Source organism: Narcine bancroftii, chromosome 3 (genome assembly GCF_036971445.1).
Source record: "Narcine bancroftii isolate sNarBan1 chromosome 3, sNarBan1.hap1, whole genome shotgun sequence".
NCBI classification, from domain to species: Eukaryota; Metazoa; Chordata; class Chondrichthyes; order Torpediniformes; family Narcinidae; genus Narcine; species Narcine bancroftii.
The window spans coordinates 263,297,876-263,318,409 of NC_091471.1; the positions used below are offsets into that span (position 1 = coordinate 263,297,876).

Genomic DNA, 20,534 nt, shown 5'->3' on the forward strand with positions numbered 1-20,534 from the left:
CTTTCCGCGGGCAGTGAGAATGCTGAACGACCAAAGGAACTGCTCACACTGACCATCTGAGACTCTCATGTTCATGAAATAATATGTATTTATTTATTTGTATAGATGACATATTTGTCCTGCATATGTATTGTTTGTCTGTTTGTGTGTTATGTCTGGTTGTGTGTCTGTGTGTTTTGCACCAAGGACCGGAAACAGTTGTACTTGTGCAATTGGATGAACATGAACTTGAAGAGGAGCGTTGTTAAGCCTGCTGTAATGAAGGTTTATAAGAATCACTTTGAGCAAAGCAAGCTTCCATAAGCAGCAACTCGATCATGATCAGATAATCTGATTACCTATTGCTGACGAAGGACAAATATTGGTCAGGAGAAAGAATAACTCCCTGCTGATCTTCATTATTTTATTTTCTCCTGAGTGTTAACGTGTTATCTGTGATAAGTTGAGAGCAGACACTATCAAGAGTAAGTGTAAAGCATGTTTTTGAAAGACTGGAGAGAGAATTATTTGTTTGGTTGAAACAATATCTCACCAGACTTCAATGGAGATATTCAGAGTAACTGGCTTTAAATGTGTTTCAGTTACCATTGCAGCCAAAATGATATGAAACAGTTGTGGGCATGTTGCCCAAAGCTAACTCTGCTTCTTGTTGTATTTTTCAGGGCCTTGCTGCTGTGACATGCTCTAAGATGAAGGTATGGAAGGTAGTGGTGGTCGCCTCAATGCTCTTCAGTACCATATTTTCAGCTCTTATTTACAGAAACGTGTCCATTAGAGGGAGAACAATGACTCCAGCCTCCTCAGAAGAGCTTCAGCCCCAGGACCCAAGACTGCCACCCAGCCGCCAGTCTTACAAAGTGAAATGTAAGGGACCAGTACCTTTCCCTGACACATGTGGAAAGGTACATATAGGTCAGCTCTTAGTCGAGCATTGTACAGTAAAAATACATTTCTGTTCCAGATCTACTTTTACATTAATGCAGTTAAGATCTTTGACTCAATAATTGATAAAATATTTTTTCACTGAAATTGACATTGAGACAATGCTTGGAGATTTATTACTGATTTTATTTAAAATGTGCAACAGGACAATGGCTCACCATTCTAATTCTGGGATAAGTTAAACAGTAAAATCCCTTTATCTGGAACTCCAGCAACTGGCAGCCTCAAGCAACCAGCAAAAAAAATTGCGGAAAATAAATAGGTAAAAAATACAGAAGTTTAAATTGGCATCAGTTTGCCAATCCATGCAACACGCAATCTCAAGCAACCGGAAAATTCACATATCTGGCATCTACCCATCCCCATAGGTGCCGGATACCAGGGGTTTCACTGTATTTTGTACTTGACGCCACAGAAGAAGACAGTAAAAAATAGTAGGTAGCCAGGTGATGAGGAACTCTAAACAATCACGAGAGAAAAAGGGCTAGATTAACTAATGGGCTGACAGATCTTCAGGCCAGGATCCTTGGTTTCTAAAATAGCTACAGGCAGTGGATCCATTGGTTATCACATTTCCAAAATTACCCAGAATCTGCAAAGCTCTCAGTGGATTGGAAAACAGCAAATCTAACATCACTACTCAAAAAGGAGGAAGAGAAAAAAAATCAGGGAACTGCAAGCCCGCTCACCCTTTGTTCCTTGTCAGGGAAATGTCGTAATCCAGTCAGCATGTTTAGGAAAATGGAAATAAATAGTGTATCACCAATATATTAGGGCGAGGATGGAAATGGTAGGATGGATAAAGGGAAACCAGTGGGTAGAGAAAATGTGTTTTGTCAATGCTGGTGTTCGCAGGTTGCTCAATGAAGCAAGGGAGGAAATCACAGAGGCATTGAACATTATTTTTTCCAGTCCTTTCTGCTAACAGGAATGACATCAACAGATGGTGGCGTACCATGGCTTGAAACGGGAAAAGAGGGATAAATGCAATAATTACAAGACCAGTTAATTTAACTTGATTGGTGGGCAAATAATTTCAATGCATTCTGAAAGACCACATAAATGCCTGTTTAAAAAGAGATTAATCTGTGAATATTTGAGAGGATTTGTAAAAGGGCAGGTTATGCTTAATTAACTTGAATGAGTAGATAAAAATGTGACAAAGAGAGCATGGGTTATAGTGGTTCTCAACCTTTTTCTTTCCACTCACATCCCACTTTAAGTAATCCCTATGCTATCGGTGCTCTGTGATTAATAAGTGATTGCTTAAGGTGGTATGTGAGTGGGAAGGGAAGGTTGAGAATCACTGCTCTAGAATTACTGAAATATTTTGCTTGAGAAAAATTGTCAATGGCCCATTTCCTTTGGAGTTATGAAACTGTGAACATAATGAGTCAATTAGGTACAATGAAAACAGTCATTTTTGAACTTTTACTTTCCACGCACATACCATCTTAAGCAATCCCTTACTAATCACAAAGCACCTATGGCATAGGGAATACTTAAAGTAGTATGTGAGTGAAAAAAAAAGGTTGAGAACCATTGGTCTACCTCGACCTCAGCAAGAATTTTGATAAGAGTTGGTCAAAAACTTAAAGGCATTTGGGATCCGGAGAGTAGCAAATTATTCCCAAAATTTGTTCATTGGAAGGAAACGGAGGGTAATGATTGAAAACTGCTTCTGTGACTGCTGGGGCACCATGCGGCTCAGAATACATGCATTTTATTGTATATATTCTAAATTAGACAAAGGAAAATTAGAAAATGAAGAAATTTACATTAGTTTTAGAATAGGCCATATGCTTGACGGGGAGGACAAATATTTTCAGGTTTAGAAGTATGTAGATGGTCATACAGAGAAGTAGCAAATGGAATTTAGTGCATAGAAATTAGGGGAGATGCAATCATGTGAGAAACTATATAATAAATGGGGAGATATGGAGAATTCTGGAGGAAGTAAAGTAGTTAAAAGGGTAAATAGGGTGCTTTCTTTTATTAGCTTGCATTGAATAGAGGTAAAGGTTCCATTGTCACATAATACCAGAATGTAACATGCATGGAATTCTTTTTAAATCTTGTCTACCGTGAGGCAGACAGAGAGTTGCCACTTTGGCCAGAGCCCCTCGCAGAAACCTGTAAATACTGGTCTCCCCTCCAAATACTGTCCAGGCCTGAGGCTGCTTAGCTTCTGAGATCAGGCGCATTCAGGCTATTAAGAGCAAGACGGTAATGCTGAAGTTGGGTGCAATGGTTGAATGTTGTGGACCGTTTTGCAGGAAGGATGGGATAGGCTGAAAGTAGTTTTCTTTGGAAATTTTTGAGAAAAATGTTGGACGAAGTTGGAAGGAAATATTTCCCAATGCCAGCATGTAGAGCAGTCCTACCAGTTGTTGCCCCATATTTGTCCACATTTACTCTCACATGCCCAACAAGTCCATCCCTATCTTCCCACCATCCAGCTACATAAGGGTTAACAGACAGTAGCCAATTAATCTACCAGCTTGTCCATCTTTGGGTTATGGGAGGAAACGGAGCATCCAGGGGAAGCCTACACAAATATGGAGAGCTTGCAAACTCCCTAAGCATGGGATCAACCCAACATCTGCACCAGGAGAGGATATATTTGCCTCAGAGATAATGGAAATAATGATAATCAGAGATAATGGAGACTTATCCTGATTCTCAGCATGAAGGGGTCCTTCAACAAAGAAAGGTTGAATACATAAAGTCTATACCATGTGGATTGAAGAGGGAGAGAGGTGAAAAGTACTGTAGAAGTCCAAAAGTCTGGACTTCTCGGGGATTGGGTCGGTCCGGATTTTGAGATTTTATGGATTCTCTGGCAGTACTTTTAAAATTCAAATTTAAGGAGGAATAAAGAAGAGATAAACAGATGAAGTGTGATAGTTTATTCAGTAATAATGCTCCATTTATCAAAATGAGTAGTGTTAAAGAAAAATAAAGTCAACAAGCATGGTGGCTTGTTTCCGCTGTGTATCTGCAGCGCTTACACATGCACGCACACAGACAAAAGCCCGCTAAATTTTTTAAAGTTTGAGAGTTTTCAAAAAGTTCAGATTCTCAGGTGGTCCAGATTTCTGGCATCTAGACTTTTGGACTTCTGCATCAGATTTTGAGCAAGTTAACAGGATCGAAATTGCAACGATGTTTCTCCTGATGGAGGTGTTTGAAACTAGGTGGGGGGGCATAGTTTCAGGACAAGGTGTCAGGCGCTGTGGACGGATAAGGGGAAAGATGTGAAACTTGGGGAATTCTCAGTTCTGACGAGCTATGGCTGCTGAGTCATTAAGTATACTCAAAACCATTTTTAATCTATCTTGGCGTAGCGGTTAGCGCAACCTACAGTCCAGGGCCCCAAAAAGGCCTTTAAATGAAGCAACTCTTCACTTGTGTATCTCCAGGTCTGACTTACTGCATCTGGTGCTCCCTTTGTGGCCTTCTCTACATCGGAGACACTGAGCAGAAATTGGGAGATCACTTTGCTGAGCACCTTCGCTCCATCCGCACCAGTTACAGAGTCCTCCCAGTTGTCAACCATTTCAGTTTTGTATCACACTCCCCATTCATGTGTCTGTCCATGGCCTTATGCACTGTCCCACCAAGACCAACCGCAAATTGGAGAAACAACACCTGATTTTCCGTCTGGGCACTGTCCAGGTGCCATTAACATCGACTTTTCCAGTTTCTGCTAACCTGCTTCCCTCTTCCTCCCCCCCCTTCCCTTCCCCTTTCCAATTCTCCTCCCTCCCTTCAGCCAGCCATTCCCTCCTCCCTTTGATCTCTGCTGTCCCATCCCTCCCTCCTCCACCTATCACCTCCTGCCTTTGCGACCGCGCCTCCCCGCCCCCAACTTTTTTGTTTGAATGCCGACCAACATTTTCCCGTACCTTGATGAAGGGCTCAAGCCTGAAATGTTGGTTATGTTATATGAAGGGCACTGCTTGACTTGCTGAGTTTCTCCAGCTTTTTGCTTTTACTTCAACCACAGTGTCTGCAGATTTTCATGTCTTACTTCTGTGGTGCGCCGATATTTATTGCCAGGAGATTTCAGCACATAAGTGGACTTGTCCTGCTCCAGTTATTAAGGGCCCCACTGAGACTACATCTGGATCTTATCAATGAACAAAAGAATTACTTGCAATCAGAGGTGCAGTGCAGCCAGAGCTCACTGGAGCGCAACATCGGCACCTCATCGGGCCACTCCACCACCTTTCGGGCCCACTCAGTGGCAACTCAATGTGGGTTCAGTGCCTGTCTTTGATACCCATAATCCATGCAGCTGAAACCCGCTCTGCCAGTGCCAGCGCCATGGAAACGTGCATGCCTGTCATCACCCCCCCCCCCCTCCCTCCCCCTGCACTGAGTGCTACTTTCTATTCTGGGCATACCTGTGTCTTCCATTACCGGTCGTCCTAATTTGTGGTCCTACAGTTCGCTTTCAATTATACCACGCCAAGATCAACATGGGTGGCCACCAAGGCCAGGTCTCACGAGACCTCCTTGTCGTTGTTTTTGGTGAGCTCCAGCACCTAAAAAAAATTGCACTGCTCCCCTGGCCAGCAGTGGACGGAGTGCAGTAAAGGTTCACCAGAATGATTCCTGGGATGGTAGCTTTGCCATAACAGTGGAAGTTAAACAGATTCAATCTCCATGGCCTTAAGTTCCGATGAAGGAACAATAATTTCATTAAAACATACAACCTTTTATGGGGATTTACAGAGTACACATCCCATTTTTGTTTCTTCCATCTGGGGCATCTAGAACCAAAATATACTCAAAATAAAGGGTTGGCTATTTAAGGCAGATGTATAGACATTTCTCCACACAGGGGGAGGTGAATCTTTTGAATTAACTACCACTGAGGGCTGTAGAAGATCAGTGATTGAGTATATTCACTGCAGAGATCGATACATTTATAACTATTGTGAATCAAGCAACACGGGTCCATGTCAGAAGGTGACTCTGAGCAAAAATAATCCCTGATCTTATTGAATGGCAGAGCGGACACAAGGGAAAATGGATTGCTCCTGTTTATTTTTTCTGAACTGGGTAATATAACTGAAAACACATCTGAAACCACAAGGATTCTTGTATGCTTCTCTAAATATCCCCTACAACTAATATTCTCTTGACTTCCTCCCTGTACAGTTGAGTTGGGGCAGGATACCCCAGATAAAACCTCTTCTCCAACAGTGCTCAGAACCTAACACTGACTGGAGAATAAGACACCACCCTGAACCACCCACCTGTTCCTTTTACTCATTCTGGCTGTCACCCATTCCCTCTTTTCCAACATTCTCTTGAGCTGCGGTAATACCATCTCCTGAAATGTGCCATCCACGTAACACTCAGCTTCACCTATGCACTGAAGTGACATTGAATGTGTCCCCTCAAGCTAATCAAACTTCATAGCTTTCTGGCTTTCCTGGCCACAGGAAGCCTTCTGCTGTTCCTACTTGGTGCAGTTCCCAAATAACTTGCTGATGTCATTTGCTCTAACCGGGTATAATCTCGTGCATATTGGAGCCAACCTTTAATATCGTCTTACTAGAAAAAGTTATCTGCAATTTTCACATATGTTAATTACAAATGCTAATCATTGATACTGAATTAAAAACTACAGTTATTTTGAATAAAGTCAGATCTTGAAGCAGCTTCAAACAGCCCTTCACATCTTGATCTTAATTGCTTCATCAGCGTACATACATATGAAAAAATATCACTATGCTTATTTTAGGCAAACCCATCCCACGCACCCCAATTACTGTTTGATCTGATCTTCACACCTTTATGGATCCATTATACAGGTAGATTAAATCATAATCTCAACAAGTCTATGTCAGTGGAAAATGGAGCAAAAATAAATTTCTTATACCTTTTGACTAGGGCCAAGAATTTCAGCGAGCCCATTTTGCTAAAGCAATGCTATGTAACTTTACCCATTCTAGCTTGAACCAGACACTGTGTCTCAAATTTCAAGGATATCTGCTTACATTGGCAACATCCACTCTAAACCATCTGATAAAAGGCACGTGGTCAAATGCTGACCTGATAAAGGATCCACTGAACTGAATGCAGGTCCCAGATAGAACAATGAAATAACATAGCTTGCTTTTTTTAAAGAAGCATTTATCTGCAGTCACTTGATATATGTGGGGAATGCACCCATAGGAGGGAACTATAAAATAGCAATGAAATAATTACCCAGACAATCCATTAAGTATCCTCGTGACGGATAACCATTACCAAGGACAGAAAGAAAAGGCACAAAACTTATTGAAAATTACACAGTGATCTTCCACATCCACTCTGGGTGTCCATGTGCAGGTGCGTGTGCGTCCCCTTTTTATGTCCTGACCCAAGGTACCACCTCTGAAGTTTAGCATTCTCTTGATACTGCATTAACAGCCGAGCTGCTTTTCTTCTCAAGTCCTGCAGTACGATATCGATTCACATACAAAAACAAAAAAAATTGTAGATGCTGCAAAGAGTCACCATTTATGGAGAAACATTGTTGATAATTCAGGTTAATGACCTTTCATCCCAGTGGTCATTGACCTTAACTCTGCTTCTCCACCTCAGCTGCTGGCTGACCCACTGGGTATTTTTAGCAAATTTGGTTTGTTTTTCTTGAATTCACAAGTGTTTTTCTACTATTGGAGGAGTTTTAATATGCATCGTATAGAATTTTACTCAAGTGAAGGAACCTGAAACAGAAGGAATGCCTGCAGCAGGCATTGAGGAGGTACTTTGAAGAATTTGTTATTCTTGGTCATTTTTTTATAGAACTGAAAGAATACCAACCATTCACAATGTCTCTGCAAAATAACTCCCAGCAAGTAGATCCCACCCTGTAATCCAGTACAAATAGTGAGAGTGTGTAGTTGGCTTATTTCCAATGGTTGAGATAGTTTTCAATTAAGTTAGTCAGACCATGAATTTAATGGTAATGAATAATGAGGGAGTGGGTGAGAGCGGTGTGACACAATAACCGGAGTTGTGAAAACATTCCTACTGGGTCAATTCAGTAGAGTAGGAATTTGCAGATCATTGGTAATCACAGAAAGGGAGCAATGGGGATTTACTTCCTTTATTCACTTTCAGTTTGTGAGTCATTGGGTTTTATAGCACAGAAGGAAGTCATTATGCCCACCAGCCCTGAGACAGTTATCTGAAAAAAAAGATCCCTAACCCTTTCTCTAAATTCCTTGCATTTTCATTATCCATTTCCTTTTTAAAGGATGGCATGGATTCACTGTTGGTTCTGGTAGGATCTTAATTTTTGAATTAAAGTAAACTTAACTAATCTCTGTCATGCTTTATAAGTCCTGACTCACTAATTAATGGAACGTTTTCTCAGTTTACCTCAGGAGCAGCTTTCACCATTTTCAACTTCATGATCAAATCTCTCTTTCACTTCTGATCCATTTAAAACAGCTTTGGTTTCTTAGACTAAAAACCCTTTCATCCTAATTAATTTCCTCTCTACTCCACCAATGGTCTTAAATTTCGTCCCTAACGAAGTTGACATTTTGACTATATCCAGCCCAGTGATTTCTATAGGTTTAACATGAGCCTTTCGTGCCCTTATTTCTAAAATTTAGGATCCCTTGTACTTTTTGTTCTTTAATAAGCTTTCTGCCTATTTCTAAAAGACGCTTCTATTCTGTTGAGTTACTCAAAAAAGAGTATACTAAAAACGAGTTGGATGAGAAGTGCTTTGTCAGGTGGACATAGTTAGAGCACTGCATACACCTTCTTTGTCATCATATTTTCTATATAGAGTCCAAGTTGGTAAGAGTAAAAATACACAGAAATGTTGGAGGATCTCACCTGGTCTCTAGCAGCCAAAGGTTTTGGGCCTGAGCCTTTCAGCAAGCTATGAATAACATGCAGGCAGGCAAGAGTCTGAATAAAGTGATGGGGCAGGGGGTTGAGCACAGACGCACAGGCAAGAGGTGGATATGGGGCCAAAACGTTGGTAAAATATATGATGGACGGTGCGAGTCTGACTGAGTTCGTCCAGCATGGCTGTTTGTTTTTACTGCAATCCCAGCGCCTGCAGGCTTTTCGTATTTCACTCCAAGTTGCTTAGAGCCCTTTTCACAGTCAGCTCCAGTGAATAAATAGATTTGGAAAATGTGGCCCTACTTTGCCAACAATTTTACTTCTAATAGAATACTTGGATGCTTATGCAACTATGCAGGATTGGACCGTTCCCCAGAGAGTAATACGGCATTAAAATAGGCCAGTCAGCCTTCCCCATCTCTGGTGACCAGCACCCAGCCACCTGCACTAACCTACATTAATCCTCTATTTTATTCTTGATGTACTCTCATCAACTTCCTGCAGATTATAACACTCACCTGTGGACCAGGGAAAATTTGACAGTGGTCAATTAATGTACCAATCAGCTCTTTTTTGGGAGGGGATGTGGGAGCAGCTGGAGGAAACCGGCACAGTAACAGAGAGAACATGCAACCTCAGGACAGAGAGCACCCGAGATCATTTTACTCCGAGCCCTGTTCTCCCCCCACTCTGAGTAGCGGTCCAACTAATTGTGCCTCTGGGCTACAACAGTTCTCTGCATGTGACTGTGTGCCTTCACAGTTCATTGCCTCAGCTACAACAGAGAAATGTTCTTCTGCCCCAGCGCCTATGCCTTGCAGCCATTATTTCAATGACATTTTTGAAGCAGTGCTCTGTACACTTGCATTGTGAGAGTACCAGAGAGGAAAGTTGCTGAAGATATCAGCCAACTTTTAACAGTCTTGACTGTGTGGACCATACAAAGTGATATTTATGACCAATTCACAGCATAATAAGAAAAGCAATTGAATATGGTTCTGTGCTCTTTACAGAGTTATGTGCCAGCCTCCTTGATTGTTTGACCTCTCGTTTATGAGATGAGCTGTGCATCAGTGTTGTATAATATACAGTGTTACAGTGAGTGCCTAACTGTTGTCAACAGAGAGATTCATTCTTCCCTTCGGTCGAGTTATGTATCAATTGCAGTTAGTATTGCAGTGACAGTGATCCGAGTTTACGTTCTCCCCTGTGTCTGCCTGGTTTCCTCCAGGTGCTCTGATTTCCTCCCACTCTCCAAAACATACGAGGTTGTACTTTAATTTGGGTGTAATTGGGCGGCATGGATTTAAATGGCTGGAATTGGCTTCTACCGTGCTTTAAATTAAAAAAAAATTCTCAGTATGGACTATGGTACTGTACAATGTTGTTGCTTACCTTTGTGTAATAAAGATTGCAACCAAAATAGGTGAGGGATCAGATACAATCTGTTGTTATTCCAAATTTTCAATTCCATTTCCCCAAAGAAAACATTACACAAAATGGCTCCCAATCCCCAAACATATTAAAAATGCCAAACATGGAAGATTCAGAAAACTTCCTAATTACCCTTCAATAATGGTGAAAACTTGGAACATGCTGAACCAAAAAAACCCAATTAAAATCAACAAGGGAACTGCTTCAGGCAATTCAAGGAATAAAACTCCTTGGATCTCAGGATATTTATTTTTGTGGGCCAGAGGGGCCTGTTACCATGGCATATATATATAGCTGTTTATTGGCTCTTTTCCTGTGATAAATAGAACAAATGCTTTTAATTCATATTTATACTGTGTAAGGGAAAAAAAAATCAATTGACAGTCAATAAATGGCAACATAATGAATGTAAAACATTTTAAGGTTTTTAATGGTTGCTGTTCCACATACCTGCCCCAAATCAGGACCTAAATCTGAACATGACTACATTCAACTCCTTACTTTTTCACAAGAAGGGGTGAAATTAGTGATGGGATATAAAAACAATTCTATATTGTGTAATATTTTCATTTGGAAAACTGTTCCAGCTCATGCTTGTAATTTCTCCCTGTCATCTTTTCAGTCTTCACATTCCCTCTGTCCACATTCCTCCTTCTCAGTCATTTCTTACAGAAGATTAGATTGACTTGGGTGCGGTCTTCACTTTTTAATCTCTTTATTCCTTTACCCAACTCTCTGAATTTCCAGAGGCAGATCCAGGAACCTGTTGCCACTTGGTGTGGTTGTAAATCTAAGAGATGCAGTGCCTATCCTGCCAATAGCAATGTGAATCCCCCTCAAACAGCACCCTTGGCAGGAGGCAGGAGCAGTCCTGGATCTCATTAGCAAGCATAGTGAAGCCTAAATAAACAGGGAGTTGACGTGCAAGCACTTGTGCGATTTTGTGGCAACATCACCCTTTTTGATTCAAAGTATGAAAGATGCAACAACTTTGCACAGCATTAGAGCAGTTCTTGCCTGTCGATTCGAAACAGGGGCTCTAGAAATCTACTCAGGTCAGGTAGCCATACGCTGGGACCCTCTTCTGTTCTCCCCAGAAGAACCAAGGGAAAGGCCAAATTAAGAAATCTAGGTCTCAGTCTAATTTCTTCTGTTTCTGCGCTGTTTGTGGAACAAACCTTAAGTTTAGCCAGAAAGATTGCCCTAGAGTTTAAGATTGAGTTCATGACCTTATAGCTTCATCATATTAAATAACAATCAAAATATTGCATTGCTTCACATTCATTCATTTGTCCAAACCAAGGGATTGTTCCAGGTATCTAAATGCACAAAATGTGTTCACTTTTGTGTGTGGCAAAGGCACATAATGAGGCAGCACTTGGTCAAGAAGAGAAAGAGAAGCAATGTGTTACTGTAGCTGGACAGAAGTTGACTATGGTAAATCACAAAGCTTAAAATGTTACAACTGAGCAGGAAGTGTGGGATTAACTACGGGCTTTGCTCACCGTGTTCTATTTTCAGAGAGATCTGAATCCTAAAACATCAATTGGTCTCTCTGGTCTTCTCGTTGTACCACAGCAACATTGTCATAATTTTAGCAGGCACCAACCCAGATACACAAGCACTTAAATGGTTTAGCAATTTGGAAGATTGAACTCCTTCACACTGTCCTGTTTGAGTCAGGGGTGCTGTAAGACTTGACTGCCATTAAGCACCATGCTGTCATGTGATCAGAGCACACTACTAATAGTGGCCTCCAATATAACCCAGTAGTGACAGTGTAGGGCTGAATTTAGGTGGGGGTTTGAATCCTGGATGCAGGAAATACTGAATAGAAGTCCACAGTGTGAGGTTTGGGATGTTTTGGGACATGGTTGCAATAGGTTTTTGACGTCATCAATGGCTTGCTTGAGATTTTTTTTCTTTGTAAAATATTTTAATTGATGTTTACATTATGAAAAATTGAAACAAATATTGTCATGAACAATTCAAAAGATGTTTCTTTTAAAACCCTTATAATTCAAAACCCCTACCACTGAGAAAAGTTAAATGCTGACATGTAGGACTCAAGTGACAACAACCTGGAGATGGACAGCACCAAAACTTCAGAAAAACCCTAATTCTTTAGGTTATGATTAATAGTCCATAAATGGGCCCTGCAACTTTTGAAAGTTATTATTTGCCTCTTTAATGGCACATCTAATTTTTTTCTAAACTTAAACAACTTAACCATTGTGTATGTGTAGGTGGAGTCTTTCCATTTAATCAAAATTGCACGTCTGGCTATTAATGAAGTAAAAGGTAAAATTTGGTTTTGAGTTGGAGTCAGTGAAACATCATCATCTTGAAATGATCTGAATAGAGCAATTAGAGGGCAAGGTTCTAATATGATCTTAAGAATTGCCGATAATGATTGAAAGATACCTTTCCAAAATTTTTCTAAACTAGGGCAAGTCTGGAACATGTGAACCAGCACCAAATGATATCTTTCAACACTATCTTCTCAAGGGCAACCATGGATAAGCAGTAACAATACCATCATTTCATTAAAAGTAACAGATCAGGAGGAATAGAGGGGGTGGACAGTATGACATCGATTATCATCTGATCCACCACATCAACATAGAGCATTACAGCACAGTACAGGCCTTTCAGCCCTCGATGTTGTGTTGACTTGTATATATCTACCAAAAAAAATTCTAAACCCTTCCTACCTTGTAATCCTCTATTTTTCTTTCATCCATGTGCCTGTCTAAGAGTCTCTTAAATGCCCCAATATTGCAGCCTCCACCATCACCCCTGGAAAGGCCATTCCAGGCCCCCACAACTCTCTGTGTAAAAAGTCTTACCCCTGATGTCTCCCCTAAACTTCCCTCCCTTCACTTTGTACAGATGTCCCCTTGTGTTTGCTATTCTTTTGGGAAAAATGCGCTGGCTGTCCACCTTATCTATGCCTCTCAGAATCTTGTAGTCCTCTATTAAGTCTCCTCTCATCCTTCTTTGCTCCAAAGGGAAAAGTCCCAGCTCTGCTAATCTTGCCTCATAAGACTTTTTTTCCAATCCAGGCAACAACCTGGTAAATCTTCTCTGCACCCTCTCCATAGCTTCCACATCCTTCCTGTAATGAGGTGACCAGAAATGAGCTCAATACTCTTAAGTGTGGCCTCAGCAGAGATTTGTAGAGTTGCAACATGTCCTCTCTCATCTTGAACTCATTTCCCCTATTAATAAAGCCCTGCATCCCATAGACCTTCTTAACCATCAACCTGCATGGCAACCTTGAGAGATGGATGAATTTGGACATCATCTCATCTCACTGGGATATACCAGAACCTGGCAATATTTCCTAACTCAAGCTGTGTAAAGGGTGCACAGCAGGAGTGCGTGAAGTCATGATCTGCTGCAGGCCTGGAAAACCATTTCACATTGTTGATGGTTTTCTCTCTGCTTCTGATTCTTTGGAAGGCACACCACAAAAGGATTTTCTTTCAAAGGGTTGGATGGCAGCCAACAAAGCATCACATAAAATAAAAGCAGATTATTGGAGATACTTAGCCAGTGAGGTAGCATTAGTGGAGGGACAATCAGGTTTAGTGCAAAGGTCAGTAAATAATCTGCTGGAGCAACTCAATGGACCAAGCTGCATCAATGGGAGAGAAAGAATGGTCGATGTTTCCGGCCAGAACCCTTCATCAGGACTTGAGCAGAACGTTTTGGCATCTGAGGATTTTGTTTTGCTTCTCAAACACCACAGAAAAATTGATTCACAAGTCATGAAAGTCGGTGAAAGATCAGAGAGACCACAGATGCTGGAAATCGAAAATAAAATCAGAAAATGCTACCTACATTCAGCAGCTCAGGTCGTATCTTTAAGAGGGAATGAGCGGTATGAAGGAGATTACAACAAACAGTTTATTTAGAGCAAACAAAGGCAATTTACTCAAAAGACAGTCTATTTAAAGAAGGGAGAGAGAAAGCATGGCAGAAATTGCAGGATAATTACTCCAACATAAGTAGAGGTTAACACAGACAAATCAGTCACATATTCTTAGATTTGATTACCAATGCAAATACCTGTACTCAAACATCTCCATTTTGGTCATGAATAATGTTATTATTATACTCTGCCTTTTAAGGCGGAACCTGGAGAAACAGGCCATTCAACCTTGAGAGGCAGGATTGGAGAAATACTATTGTAGAGGCTTATGTAATTGTTAAGATCATGCAAAAACTTAATGCAGAAGAATTAGGACCATGGATTCAACAAGTTAACAGCAAGTTCAGGCATATTCTACACTATGAATTAAGAGAATCTGCAGGTGAAATAGTGAGTTCTGGTTCATGTTTTAAAAAAAATGATTTGTTGCTCCAGTGTATGATGTTGGGATCATTCAGAAAGGATGGAAGCTTTCCAATGTGTTCCTAGTCCTCACAGTTGGGGGCACGATGGGGCAGTAAAAATGTCAGCAATGCTTTATGGCAAAATGAGGAGGGATAATGCTGGCAAAGATTAATTAGCCCATAGCGTATGTGGAGCTTCTGAAGACCAACTGGTAAGCATTATATTTGAGTTTTGAAACATCTGATCAGCATAATCAATGATTGTTTCCTTTCCTGGTAACTTTTAATTGATATTGATTAAATTCTGTAGAAGAAAACAGGTTATTTTGCATTAAGGATTGAAGTACAGAAATGAAGACCATTGATTGATTTATCCCAGTGGTTTTCAAACTACCCTCCTAAACTCAGGTTCCACCTTAAGCAATCCCTGACTAATAACAGGGATTGCTTAAGGTGGAATGTGAGTTTGGGGGGGGCAGTTTGCAAACCTCTGATTTATCCCTATTGAAGCGAAAGCAGCTTCAGACAATCCTCTTGAGTTAATTTCCGAGCTGGTCAGAGTCCATGGTATAACCTTAGCCTGTAGCAGCAACACCATTACTGCCTGAAGGGATAGAGGAGGCAGGTATTTTCACAGCAATTAAGAAAGTTCTAACAAAATCAGGCATCAATAGCTATTGTCCATGTAAATAGGAGTAATGTGGATGGGTTCCTTCTGTTCAGCATGCACATGGGCCATGGACCATAAAGATAAATCAATCAAAGCTCCCCATGGATCATAGGGAGCTGCTTCTCCGCTGTATGACTCTGTGACTCTATTGGGTAAAAGCAGCTTCATTCATGCTTTTTTTTTGTTTGGATAACAGAAGCATGACAGGGTCTTAACCATCCAAAGAGCTCAGGCTAGAAGTGTGACTGTAACTCAGCTACATCTCCAAAGGTTAAGAGGTTATATGGAAGAAACATCTGTACATCAGAATGCAAAACAAGTTACTTCCACCTACCAAAGTTCCCAATCTTACGAATGAAAAAAGGGCAGTAATGTAGCAAGGGCTAGAAAATTGCCCAGTACAGGACAAACATCACATGATTCTGACAGAAAATGATGGGTGTTGTTATAAATCTGGAGTTGCAATGCTGTAACCTGAATACTGTACTCCCTCTGAGATACAGTTTGCAGATGCCTTTGTTTAGTATTATAAATGACATCTAAGGGTTATTTTACTTTTTGGCTGAGTGAGATGAGTTATAATGTGAGCCCATACACTTAAATGTTGCATGTATAACCTGTTTTTCATCACATACAAATTTATACACCTTTTATTCTGAAGTATTTTATATTGATAAAGATAACAGGTTAGCAATAAAGGATCATCTTATCACTTAATGATAATCAAACTGCTTTCTTCCAGATAAAAATATGTTTAAAACACACACTGATGAAGAGGCCAGAGAGCTGGTTAGAGCTTTGATTCAAAGATACCGAAGGTCACCCGATTGGAGGCGTAAGACTCGGACTCACTCACGATCAGCTTTAAGAAGTAAACGAGCAAAGTCGAGAGCAACCAAAGGGTGTTCACTGAAAGAAATCAACGTGACTGTCAGTGATCTGGGAATCTCCCAGATCTCCGAAGAGGTGGTGCGCTTCAGATACTGCACAGGGTCCTGTGATGCTGAAAAGAAATTCTACGACCTGACTCTGAAAAACTTAAGAAACTCAAAGATAATTAAAAAGGAAGTCAGGGCACGCCCATGCTGTCGTCCCACCATTTACGACGATGACGTTTCATTCCTGGACGTTAACTTTCGTTATCACACACTTCGACAGCTCTCAGCGAAGGAATGTGGCTGCGTTTGAAGGACTGTCTATGCATCACAAATCTTTAAATCCCTTCTTTGAAAAAGCAGGAAACTTCAGACCTTGTTAGCCTCTGGGTCCTGATCAGAATATGGTTTCTTGGCAAGATATCAATGGAAGGAGACAAGTATCTCGGAGATCTTCAAGGTTAACATTTACAGTGCATGAAGAAGTATCAAGTGCATCAAAGACATTTTTGGCAAATGTTGTTGGGCCATATCATGTGGCATTCATATTTCCAACTGCACTGTAAAATATACTTCTATGGCCAGACATGATGAGTGGGAATGCGGGTTTCTCTTTTGCAGTTGACTCTCTTGAACTTTTCACTGGCCTCAGTAGTGTAGCATTGTAGTCCAAGGGTTACATTCTCGGCATTGAGTAAATTCACCACTAACCCCACTCCTCCCTCACTCTCACTCTTTCCCCCTCTCTCTTTCTCTCCCTCTCCCTCTCTCATGCTCTCTCTTTGTAGCTCTCTCTCTCACACACACTGTCTCTTCTGTCATGGTCTCTCAATGTAAATCTCTCTCTCTCTCTCTCTCTCTTGCTCTCTCTCTCTCTCTCTCTCTCTCTCTCTCCATTTCTTAATAGAACCAATGCTCACTGGGCTGGCTACTGATGCAGAACTTGGACATCCTGTGTGGAACTTGTTGGAAAGAACTGTAATGGTCTCATTCGGCCTGTGTGAGAGTGGAGTGACTGATAATGATAAGCAGGCACCTGTAAAGCATGACCTTAATCCCATTATTTTGAGGATTAAATCCAACACATTTTTGAAGGATTGTATTGGGTCACAATGGTAACTGTTCCATTGCTAGTCTGCTAAATTCCTTTAAAATGATCCAAACCAAAGTCTATTAACTTTTAGTGAATGTAGGATGTAAATTCCATTGTTAGCATTTTCCACAGACACAAGTGTGCCTGAGATTCAGAATTCTGCAATTTTACCTGGTGAATTTTCCATGTCAGGTTTCACATATACCCTCAATACGAGATGAAAGCAGTAGATACACAGCCGTCTCCTTAATTCACCTTGTCTTTCATTGGATCATCTTTCCCTGGCCCATATTCCATCCATCTCCTCTGCCTTCATTCCTGTTGTCCTATTCCCTTGGTTTTCTCAATCACCATTGTGCTTTGTGTAAGTGATGTTAATAATGAAAATGTTTATCTGCTGCTCTGACATTTATCTGTGTTCTGTTTTATAGTCAGCATGAAAGGGTTAATGCTACATTAGAGCAACAGCCAAAGAGACTTATCGTCAGCGTCAATTTTTGTTATTAATAGCATATGAGCTAATTTTAACCCAGCCGTTGTATGCAATGGTAATGAACTGTTGGTAAAGAGGGTTTTTGGCAGCTATGTGTTCCCCATGTGGCTCGGGGAAGGAATGAAGACAAAAAAAACCTGTGGAAAACTTTCTGAGATTTACAGTCTGCATCCAAACTGCAATTTGAATTGATACCTTAGAAAACATCAGATTTATTCCTCCTCACATTACCATCAGTGCGGCTTATTTGTATTGTTATTGTTCATGTGTGATATTTGGTACCCTTGATTTGCTGTTTGAGCTACAGCCTTTGATACCAGCAATTCGTTCCCCCCCCCCCCCCACACCCTCCAAAACCAGTGTTGGAACCAATATTTCTCACATGTCTTACTAGTACCTGTGCAACTGACACTGATGCCAACATTGATGTGGTATTAGGACTCTCCATACCACTGCTGCTACACGTGTACTGCTAATATTTCCAGTCACAAAACTTCTATCCCTTAAACACTCCTTCAAACAAAGAGGGTAAAATCTCTCCAAAAGAATACATAGTATTGAGAAGACTTGCTCTAAACTATTGCTAGGACAATAAAAAAATCAATGGGTTTTAATCTTTTAATGCCCAGCAGTCTCTTGTCTGCTTTAAGGTCAGACTCACGAAGTTGTTATGAAACCTACAGGTCCTAACTGTTCCCGGGTTTACCAGCGTTAATACATGACTGGGCACGACCCTTCCAGCAGAGTCTGATCCATCACAATCAAGAAAAGAAAGGTATATTCAGGAATTCCAAGGTTCTTGACATTTATTTAAAAATGACACAATTAACCAATCAGCACAGCTGATTGTTTAAGGTCGATGACGTTATTGTATGCAAATAGATCTTGGAACATGTGGAGGAGACCTGTTCCCTCCTCCATTCCGCAAGGCACGCGCACAAATACTCCTTTGCAATGTCCCAAAACACCTCCCCTCACAGTCGTAGAGCAGATCCATTCAGGAAGGAATGGGATTGCATGATCCCTACTAAATGGATATTTCTGTGTCAATGGCCACCTCAGGCCACACAGGGACCAAAATTGTTGAAGATCGGTGAGGGTCATCACACATTAATCTTCTTCAGTGCATGTCATTGGATTTACAATTGTGACTAAATGCCTTCTAGCAAATGACATGATTGCAAAAACCAATGAAATACTGCCATCCAATCACTTCTCTCAAGACGCTTGGTCTGTATTATTTCCAAGCTGAAATTGGACAGGTTTTCATGATTCTGTTTTAAAGCTGGCGCAGTTAGAAGAACCTATCCATTGACCCCCTTGAATATTGACCTTTGAGTTATAACTAGCCTGAACGATAGGCAAGCAAGCAAACTGCTGTCAAAATTGGAAAGGGTGTTTCTTCACCTCTGTTCCATGTCTGCAATGGGAGGAAGGGGTTCAAAACATGAAGTGTAGGTCCTGAGTTAAACCTTCCTTAGGTTGCTCAGTGCAGAATAATGGATTTTTGGAGGTGAGAATAAGTAAGGAATGAGATTATTATCTTTATTAGCTGAAGTGTTGGGTTCAGACACAGATTAAAGCTCAACCTCTAACAGACATGGATGTTTAAACTCGACTACAGATTCTCATTAGCAATAAAAAGAGAATATAAATTACACAGTGTTGATGCAGGACATTCTGAATGGTGGTGACAGTAAATGTTGTTTGACAGACGTACTGGTAATGGAACACTGGAGGAGGAACGCTGTGTTCTTCTGCTTTACATCCTCATTTTTGAACCAAAAGCACTTACACATTTCCCTCTATAAAACATAATTTGTACAAAATCATCTTCTTTCCTGCCTCTGTTGTTGGACAACCATGACCGACTAAAACAATTTGATGCAATGCATCGGTGTCAGTGAAACAGTCTATTTATTGGAGAGTAAATTATGTTATTTATTTAGTATTATTACAAACAAACAATCTGTTTATTTATTTGAAACAGTATAATGTGCCAAATCAGAGTTCCTTTCATTACAGTCTCTTCCTATAATACCTGTGGGGTACACTTGTTGAATTGAAAATAAAAGGTGAAACAAATCAGTGTAATTGATTTATTCCCCAGTATCTGGAGGGCAGAAATGAAATCTACAACGATATTCATAATCTATTGATTCTCATATCTTAAATAAAAGGCAACTTCAATTGTTATCCTTATTTACTAAAATGCTGCCTGGATTGAAGTATCTAGAATATGGAGAAAGATTGAGTAGACTAGGACTTTCATTCATTGGAGCGTAGAAGGTTGAGAGGGGATTTGATAGAGGTATTTAAAATTATGAGGGAGATAGATAGAGTAGATGTGAATAGGCTCTTTCCCCTGAGGGTAGGGGACATTGGAACAAGGGGTCATAAGTTAAGGGTTAGGGGCAAAACTTTAGAAGTAATATAAGAGGATGCTTCTTCACTCTGAGAGCGGTGGCTGAGTGGAATGGACTTCCGGAAGAGGTAGTTGCGGCAGGGTCAATTCTGTCATTTAAGAAGAAGTTAGATGAGTACATGGATGTGAAGGGATTGGAGGGTTATGGGCAGGTGGAACTAACTGGAGTTTCACGTAAATCGGTGCAGACTAGAAGGGCCAATGTGGCCTGTTTCCGTACTGTAATTGTTATATGGTTATATATTCAGTTAAGGCAGTGTAGTTGAATTGAAAACGTTTGTTTTGATTTTTAACATTTGTTGCGCCTTGGGATCGGGCTGGACCCTGCTTCTGAGGGTCTTGGCCTCTGTTAGCATTGCCCTTCTATAAATGGGTAGCTAATCCTGGAGAGT

At 40.7% G+C, this 20,534-nt stretch overlaps 1 protein-coding gene across 1 annotated transcript; it reads left to right on the forward strand.

Annotated features, from left to right (window-relative positions):
- The first annotated feature begins 669 nt into the window (after nucleotides 1-669).
- LOC138756476 (neurturin-like) lies at nucleotides 670-19,762 on the forward strand. Its single transcript, XM_069922959.1, has 2 exons — nucleotides 670-864; nucleotides 15,999-19,762. Exons 1-2 carry the CDS (start codon nucleotides 690-692, stop codon nucleotides 16,442-16,444), a joined length of 621 nt encoding a protein of 206 aa, XP_069779060.1. The 5' UTR covers nucleotides 670-689; the 3' UTR covers nucleotides 16,445-19,762.
- Nucleotides 19,763-20,534: the final 772 nt, after the last annotated feature.